This window comes from Oncorhynchus tshawytscha, linkage group LG03 (genome assembly GCF_018296145.1).
Source record: "Oncorhynchus tshawytscha isolate Ot180627B linkage group LG03, Otsh_v2.0, whole genome shotgun sequence".
Taxonomy (NCBI): Eukaryota; Metazoa; Chordata; class Actinopteri; order Salmoniformes; family Salmonidae; genus Oncorhynchus; species Oncorhynchus tshawytscha.
In genome coordinates, this window is record NC_056431.1 from 15,840,449 (window position 1) to 15,849,549 (window position 9,101).

Here is a 9,101-nt window from a genome sequence, read left to right on the forward strand (position 1 = left end):
TCAGACCAAAAACCAAGCCATGAGGTTGAAGGAATTGTCCGTAGAGCTCCGAGACAGCATTGTGTCGAGGCACAGATCTGGGGAAGGGTACCAAACAATTTCTGCAACATCGAAGGTCCCCAAGAACAGTGGCCTCTGTGAGGGGAAAATTCTGTATTCACCATATTTCTTGGCTATGTAACAATTATTTACTTAACGAACAGTAAGATCTTTCTGTCCTGTTAATGCTGTGTTTTATGGTCTCCACACTAGCACCATGCAGCTAGTCTGGGTGTTGAGGACATGGGTTTTTACTAGAGATAGCTTGAAGCTGACAATTGATTTGTGTTGGTGATAAAAACCTAAAAGCTAGCATTATTATATAGACAAGATGTGGTGTGTGTGACTCGAGATAGAGAGAGCCTAGAAGAGTTAAGAACAATGCCTCATTGTCTCATCTTCCTGGCATCTGGGAAACTAAATAAAATACCATCCTGTGTAGATAACCAAGGTGGCTTATGGGAAGGTTAGAAGTGACTGACTAAGCAATCTTGGTATCAGCTAAAATAAAACTGTGCATCGTCTGTAACGGCTAGACTCTCAGCCTAACAGTTAGTCAAGACTGGTGGGATGACGGTCTCATTATTGCAATAATTAATCAATATTAAATAAAGATATTTGTTTGAAGAAATTACCAAGACCAAGACTCTCTCAGTACTGAATTTCCACGACACCTCCATCATTCTTAAATGGAAGAAGTTTGGAACCACCAAGACGATTCCCAGAGCTAGCCGCCCGGCCAAACAGCAATTGGGGGAGAAGGGGCATTTCAGGTAGGTGACCAAGAACCCGATGATCACTCTGACAGAGCTCCAGAATTCCTCTGTGGAGATGGGAAAACCTTCCAGAAGGACAATCATCTCTGCAGCACTCCTCTGTAAAAGGCACATGACAGCCCACTAAAAGACTATCAGACCATGAGAAACAAGATTGAACTCTTTGGCCTGAATGCCAAGTGCCACGTCTGGAGGAAACCTGGCACCATCCCTACAGTGGAGCATGGTGGCAGCATCATGCTATGGCAATGTTTTTCAACGGCAAGGACTGGGAGACTAGTAGGATCGAGGGAAAGATGAACAGAGCAAAGTACTGAAGTACTCCAGAGCGCTCAGGACCACATACTGGGCAAAGGTTCACCTTCTAACAGGACAATGACCCTAAGAACACATCCAAGACAACGCAGGAGTGGCTTCGGGACACGTCTAAATGTCCTTGAGTGGCCCAGACAGAGCCCCGACTTGAGCTCTATCAAACATCTCTGGAGAGACCTGAAAATAGCTGTGCAGGGACGTTCCCCATCCAACCTGGTATAGCGGTCCTGGATGGTAGGAAGCTTGGCACCAGTGATGTACTGGGCCGTACGCACTATCCTCTGTAGTGCCTTGCAGTCAGAGGCCAAGCAGTTTCCATACCAGGCAGTGATGCAACCAGTCAGGATGCTCTCAATGGTGCAGCTGTATAACTTTTTGAGGAGGTGAGGACCCATGCCAAGTCTTTTCAGTCTCCTGAGGGGGAATAGGCTTTGTCGTGCCCTCTTCACGACTGTCTTTGTGTGTTTGGACCATGATAGTTTGTTGTTGATGTGGACACCAAGGAGCTTGAAGCTCTCAACCTACTCTACTACAACCCTGTCGATGATAATGGGGTGTGCTCGGTCCTCCTTTTCCTGTAGTCCACAATCTCCTTTGTCTTGATCACATTGAGGGAGAGGTTGTTGTCCTTGCACCACATGGCCAGGTCTCTGACCAAGTCCGTATAGGCTGTCTCATCGTTGTCGGTTATCAGGCCTACCACTGTTGTGTCATCGGTAATCTTATTGATGGTGTTGGAGTCGTGCCTGGCCATGCAGTCATGAGTGACCAGGGAGTACAGGAGGGGACTGAGCACACACCCCTGAGGGGCCCATGTGTGGAGTATTAACGTGGTGGGTGTGTTGTTACCTACCCTTACCACCTGAGGGCGGCCCGTCAGGAAGTCCAGGATCCAGTTGCAGAGGGAGGTGTTTAGTCCCAGGGTCCTTAGCTTAGTGATGAGCTTTGAGGGCACTATGGTGCTGAACACTGAGCTGTAGTCAATGAATAGCATTCTCACATAGGTGTTCCTTTTGTCCAGGTGTGAAAGGGCAGTGTGGAGTGCAATAAAGATTGCATCATCTGTGGATCTGTTGGGGCAGTATGCCAATTGGAGTAGGTCTAGGGTTTCTGGGATAATGGTGTTTATGTGAGCCATGACCAGCCTTTCAAAGAACTTCATGGCTACAGACGTGACTGCTACAGGTTGATCGTTTTTTAGGTTACCTTAGTGCTCTTGGACACAGGAATATGGTGGTCTGCTTGAAACATGCTGTTATTACAGACTCAGTCAGGGACAGGTTGAAAATGTCAGTGAAGACACTTGCCAGTTGGTCAGCACATGCTCGGAGTACTCGTCCTGGTAATCTGTCTGTACCAGACGACTGTGGAACAGCTAATGCTCTCATGCATTTTTCAGTGTTACTTGCCTCGAAGCGAGCATAGAAGTAATTTAGCTCGTCTGGTAGGCTCGTGTCACTGGGCATCTCGTGGCTTTGCTTCCCTTTGTAGTCTGTAATAGTTTACAAGCCCTGACACATCCAACTGGCATCAGAGCCAGTGTAGTACGATTCAATCTTAGTCCTATATTGATGCTTTGCCTTTTTGATGGTTCGTCGGGGAGCATAGCGGGATTTCTTATACGTTTCTTATACGGTTAGAGTCCCGCTCCTTGACAGAGGCAGCACTACCCTTTAGCTCAGTGAGGATGTTGCCTGTAATCCATGGCTTCTGGTGTGGGTATGTACGTACAGTCACTATGAGGGCGACGTCATCGATGCACTTATTGATGAAACCAGTGACTGATGTGGTGTACTCTTCAATGCCATCGGAAGAATCCCGGAACATATTCCAGTCTATGCAAACAAAACAGTCCTGTAGGTTAGCATCTGCTTCATTTGACCACTTTTTTATTGACCAGGTCACTGGTGCTTCCTTCTTTAGTTTTTGCTTGTAAGCAGGAATCAGGAAGATAGAATTATGGTCAGATTTGCTAAAGGAGGAGAGCTTTGTACACATCTCTGTGTGTGGAGTAAAGATGGTCTAGAGTTTTTATCCCTCTGGTTGCACATTCATGTTGGCATAAATGAGGTAAAACCTATTTAAGTTTCCCTGCATTAAGAACAGGTGTGCAAAGCTTGTAGCATCATAACCGAGAAGACCTGAGGCTGTAATCACTGCCAAAGATGCGTCAACAAAGTACTGAGTAAAGGGTCCGAATACTTATGTACATTTGATATTTCAGGTTTTTAATTTTAATACATTTGCAAAACATTTTAAAAACCTGTTTTTGCTTTGTCATCATGTGATATTGTGTGTAGATTGATGAGGGGAAAAACAAATCCATTTTACAATTAAGGCTGTAACGCAGCAAAATTTGTAAAAAGTAAAGGGGTCTGAATACTTTTCGAATGACCTGTATCCCGAGACTCGGAGAAGTGTATCCTAGACATATGATATGTCAGTTTTTCATTTTCTGCCCTAATAGTTAAAGTTAAGATTTTTTATGGGTATATCTGTACCTGTGGGCAATCATATAACTCAAATCAAGAAATACTTCATTACTAAGGTATGTAAAAACAACCATTAATCACAGTAATTATTTTCAGAGGTGGCTGATTTTCGTCTCCTACCCCCCTGCCCGGCCCCTCTCCCAGCCCTGGCGTATCCGGGTGACGGTGTGGTCCACACAGGGGGTGATGAGCAGCAGCTTGAGCAGCAGCACCACAGAGGGAAGCACCAGACACAGCATGTAGCCTGGTGGGGTGTACCACTTGTAGGTGGAGGAACGCAAGAACTTGTTCCAGCCATACAGGAAGCCATGGGCTGTACACAACAGCAGTGTCAGGTGGCCCAGCTTGGACTGGTGGGGAGAGCACACAACACAAGTGTCTCAAGTGATCACAATTTGTGACGTATTGATTTAACCATATTTACAGCTCTGATGATAACTGAATCAATCTTATTATTTACAGCTCCATGATGCCGCAGGAAATTCTCAGAGAAACACATTTTCAGAAGTGAAATAGTGATAACAGAGAGGGTTAGATTTTCACACATGTACAGTCACACATGCACAAGAACACATGCATGCATTCCCTGTACCTGTACGAAGCTGAACTCCCTCCAGCTGAGAGCTGCTCCTACAGAGGGCAAGGAGGTGATCCCCAGCAGGACGTAGAGACAGAAGCCCAGGATCCCCAGGACATAGAAGGAGTCTGTGCCCCAGGCCTCTGTGTTGTCAAAGTCAAATGGAGTGGTCTTATTGGCTTTTCTCTGAGAGAGAGAGACAAAGAGAGACAGCAAGAGGCTGGTAAAAACTAAAGATATATTATTATCTTTATCCCAGTCACAAGAATATACAGTTGAAGTCGGAAGTTTACATACAACTTAGCCAAATACATTTAAACTTAGTTTATTTAATCCTAGTAAAAATGTCATGTTTTAGGTCAGTTCGGATCACCACTTTATTTTAAGAATTGGAAATGTCAGAATAATAGTAGAGAGAATGATTAATTTCAGCTTTTATTTCTTTCATCACATTCCCAGTGGGTCGGAAGTTTAAAAAACACTCAATTAGTATTTGGTAGCATTAACTTTAAATTGTTTAACTTGGGTCAAACGTTTCGGGTAGCCTTCCACAAGCTTCCCACAATAAGTTCACAATAAGTTGGGTGAATTTTGGCCAATTCCTCCTGACAGAGCTGGTGTAACTGAGTCAGGTTTGTAGACCTCCTTGCTCGCACATGCTTTTTCAGTTCTGCCCACAAATTTTCTATAGGATTGAGGTCAGGGCTTTATGATGGCCACTCCAATGCCTTGACTTTGTTGTCTTTAAGCCATTTTGCCACAATTTTGGAAGTATTCTTGGGGCCATTGTCCATTTGTAAGACCCATTTGCAATCAAGCCTTAACTTCCTGACTGATGTCTTGAGATGTTGCTTCAATGTATCCACAATTTTCCTTCCCTCATGTTGCCATCTATTTATCTATTTTGTGAAGTGCACCAGTCCCTCCTGCAGCAAAGCACCCCCACAACATGATGCTGCCACCCCCGTGATTCACGTTTGGGATGGTGTTCTTTGGCTTGCAAGCCAACCCCTTTTTCCTCCAAACATAACAATGGTCATTATGGCCAAACAGTTCTATTTTTGTTTCATCAGACCAGAGGACATTTCTTCAAAAAGTACAATCTTTGTCCTCATGTGCAGTTGCAAACCGTAGTCTAGCTTTTTTATGGTGGTTTTGGAGCAGTGGCTTCCTCCTTGCTGATCGGTCTTTCAGGTTATGTCGATATAGGACTCGTTTTACTGTGGATATAGATACTTTTGTACCTGTTTCCTCCAGCATCTTCACAAGATCCTTTGCTGATGTTCTGGGATTGATTTGCACTTTTTGTACTAAAGTATGTTAATCTCTAGGAGAAAGAACGCGTCTCCTTCCTGAGCGGTATGGCGGCTGCGTGTTCCCATGGTGTTTATACTTGCGTACTATTGTATATACAGATGAACGTGGTACCTTCAGACGTTTGGAAATTGCTCCCAAGGATGAACCACACTTGCGGAGGTCTACAATTTTTTCTGAGGTCTTGGCTGATTTCTTTAGATTTTTCCATGATGTCAAACAAAGAGGCACTGAGTTTGAAGGTAAGCCTTGAAATACACAGGTACACCTCCAATTGAATCAAATTATGTCAATTAATCAGAAGCTTCTGGAGAAACTACATAATTTTCTGGAATTTTCCAAGCTGTTTAACACCTGATGGGTAAGGTGTTCCGCTAGCGGAACCCACGACAACATTCCGCTGAAAAGGCAGCACGCGAAATTCAAAAATATTTTTTTGAAATATGTAACTTTCACAAGTCCAATACAGCAAATGAAAGATAAACATCTTGTTAATCTACCCATGGTGTCCGATTTAAAAAATGATTTACAGCGAAAGCACAACATATGATTATGTTAGCTCATAGCCAAGTCAAAAAAACACACAGCCATTTTTCCAGCCAAAGATAGCAGTCACAAAAAGCAGAAATATAGATACAATTAATCTTTGATGATCTTCATCAGATGACACTCATAGGACATCATGTTACACAATACATGTATGTTTTGTTCGATAATGTGCTTATTTATTTATATTTAAAATCTCTTACATTGGCGCGTTAGGTGCAGTAATGTTTTGATATCAAAACATCCGGTGATTTCCCCAGAAATACTCATAATAAACATTGATAAAAGATGCAAGTGTTATTCACAGAATTAAATATAGAATTATCCTCTATGCAACCGCTGTGTCAGATTTTTTTAAAACTTTACGGAAAAAGCATAATCTGAGAACGGCGCTCAGTACCCCAAAACAGCCAAAGACAACTCTGCCATCTTGGAGTCAACATTAGTTAGAGAAAACACTATAAATATTCACTTACCTTTGATGATCTTCATCAGAAGGCACTCCCAGGAATCCATGTTTGACAATAAATGACTGATTTGTTCCATAAAGTTCCATAAATCCCATCATTTAGCCACTTGTTGTTAGCGTGTTCAGCCCAGTAATCCATCTTCACGAGGCACGACCATTTCCTCCATGACAAAAACTCAAAAAGTTCCATTACAGGTCGTTGAAACAAGTCAAAACATGTCTGAAATCAATCTTTAGGATGTTTTTAACATATATCATCAATAAGGTTCCAACCGGAGAATTTCATTGTCTGAAGAAAAGCATTGGAATGTCATGAGACCATGAGTCATGAGACCGAGGCTCTCTGCCAGACCACTCACTCAAATAGCTCCTATGAGCCCCTCCTTTATAGTAGAATCCTCAAACCAGGTTCTAAAGATGGTGACATCTAGTGGAAGCCCTAGGAAGTGCAATCACATCCATAACTATCGGGGATTTAAATAGGCACTGTTTTGAAATTCGACTTCTCACTTCCTGTTTGGATTTCTTCTCAGGGTTTTGCCTGCCATATGAGTTCTGTTATACTCATAGACATCATTCAAACAGTTTTAGAAACTTCAGAGTGTTGTCTATACAATACTAATAATAATATGCATATATTAGCATCTGGGACAGAGTAGGAGGCAGTTCAGTTTGGGCACGCAATTCATCCAAAAGTGAAAATGCTGCCCCCTAAAGGTTAAAGGCACAGTCAACTTGGTGTATGTAAACTTCTGACCCACTGAAATTGTGATACAGTAAATTACAAGTGAAATAATCTGTCTGTAAACAATTGTTGGAATAATTAAATGTGTCATGCACAAAGTAAATGTCCTAACTGACTTGCCAAAACTATAGTTTGTTAACAAGACATTTGTGGAGTGGTTGAAAAACAAGTTTTAATGACTCCAACCTAAGTGTATGTAAATTTCCAACTTCAACTGTACACATACTCGTCCCCAGTTCTCCTACCTCGTTGATAACCTGTGAGATAAGTGTGTGTCGTACGGAGTAGCGTAAGGGTATAACCATTGTATAGAGCACATGCATAAAGGCGAACCCCAGTGCCAGAAGACCCAGCTGTTTCCTGCACAACATCCAGCGGTCCAGCCAATTAGGGAAGCGCCTAATGTTAAACATACATAAACACTTTCAATCAACATAAATACATATACAACATTGTATCAACATACATGTTTGCAAACACACACATACACACAGAGATCTGACCTGTACTTGGTGCCTCTGTAGAGTTGCAGGAAGGAAGACAGGACACCAGGCAGGTAACAGAGAGACAGTATGATCAGAGACACGATGGGACACACCTGGCGAGAACACAAACACACCTTGAACGGCTGGCAACACACATAAAAACAAACAGAACAAACACACACTCAGAGGGACTGTGGGCCAGTACCTTGTTGGCCAGTGAGACCATGATTCTGAAGGAGATGTCTTCGCCCTGGGTGACGTATGCATAGATTATGTCTCTGATCAGCAGGTAGAAGAAGAAGGCAGCGCTGAGGCCAGTGGTGATGTACAGGGGGAGCCTCCACTGGGGGAACAGCTGCAGGGGGAAGTCCTCCAGCTCCCAGGCCACTGAGAGAAAGCCCCGGTCCAGGGCACTGAGACCCAGCTTGGTGGCTACCGCCATCACCACCTGCTTGGCCTCCACACTGTCTCCGCAGATATACACCTGACATATATTTACACACATAAAGAACCATTCAAAAGTTTGGACACACCTACTCATTCAAGGGTTTGTCTTTATATTTACTATTTTCTACACTCTAGAATAATAGTGAAGACATCAAAACTATGAAATAACACATATGGAATCATGTAGTAACCAAAAAAAGTGTTAAACAAATCTAAATATATTTTATATTTGAGATTCTTCAAAGTAGCCACCCTTTTCCTTGACAGCTTTGAAGACTCTGGGCAGTCTCTCGGTCAGCTTCATGAGGTAGTCACCTGGAATGTGTATCAATTAACATCTGTGCCTTGTTAAAAGTCAATTTGTGTGATTTCTTTCCTTCTTAATGTGTTGGTGCCAATCAGTTATGTTGTGACAAGGTAGGGGTGTTATAAAGAAGATAGCCCTATTTGGTAAAAGACCAAGTCCATATTATGGCAAGAACAGCTCTAATAAGTAAAGAGAAACAACAGTCCATCATTACTTTAAGACATGAAGGTCAGTCAATCTGGAAAATGTGCAGTCGCAAAAACCATCAAGCACTATGATGAAACTTGCTCTCATGAGGACCGCCACAGGAAAGGAAGACCCAGAGTTACCTCTGCTGCAGAGGATATGTTCATTAGAGTTAACTGCACCTCAGAAATTGCAGCCCAAATAAATTCTTCACAAAGTTCAAGTAACAGACACATCTCAACATCAACTTTTCAGAGGAGACTGCGTGAATCAGGCCTTCATTTATTTAATTTTATTTAACTAGGAAAGTCAGTTAAGAACAAATTCTTATTTACAATCATTAAAAATAAATACATAAAATATAAAAATAGGACAAAATACACATCACGATAAGAGAGACAAC

General features: G+C 42.6%; 1 protein-coding gene across 2 annotated transcripts; it reads right to left on the reverse strand.

Annotated features, from left to right (window-relative positions):
• Positions 1-3,449: 3,449 nt before the first annotated feature.
• LOC112244624 (metalloreductase STEAP4-like) lies at positions 3,450-8,272 on the reverse strand. 2 transcript variants are annotated; one of them, XM_024412357.2, is made up of 5 exons: positions 7,964-8,272; positions 7,777-7,871; positions 7,519-7,672; positions 4,215-4,385; positions 3,450-3,972 (listed from the first exon to the last, which is right to left on the reverse strand). In XM_024412357.2, the coding sequence occupies exons 1-5, from the start codon at positions 8,261-8,263 to the stop codon at positions 3,739-3,741; spliced, it is 954 nt and encodes a 317-aa protein (XP_024268125.2). In that variant the 5' UTR covers positions 8,264-8,272; the 3' UTR covers positions 3,450-3,738. The 2 variants fall into 2 exon arrangements, with proteins under 2 accessions (XP_024268125.2, XP_042176061.1); XM_042320127.1 differs by lacking the exon at positions 7,519-7,672.
• Positions 8,273-9,101: the final 829 nt, after the last annotated feature.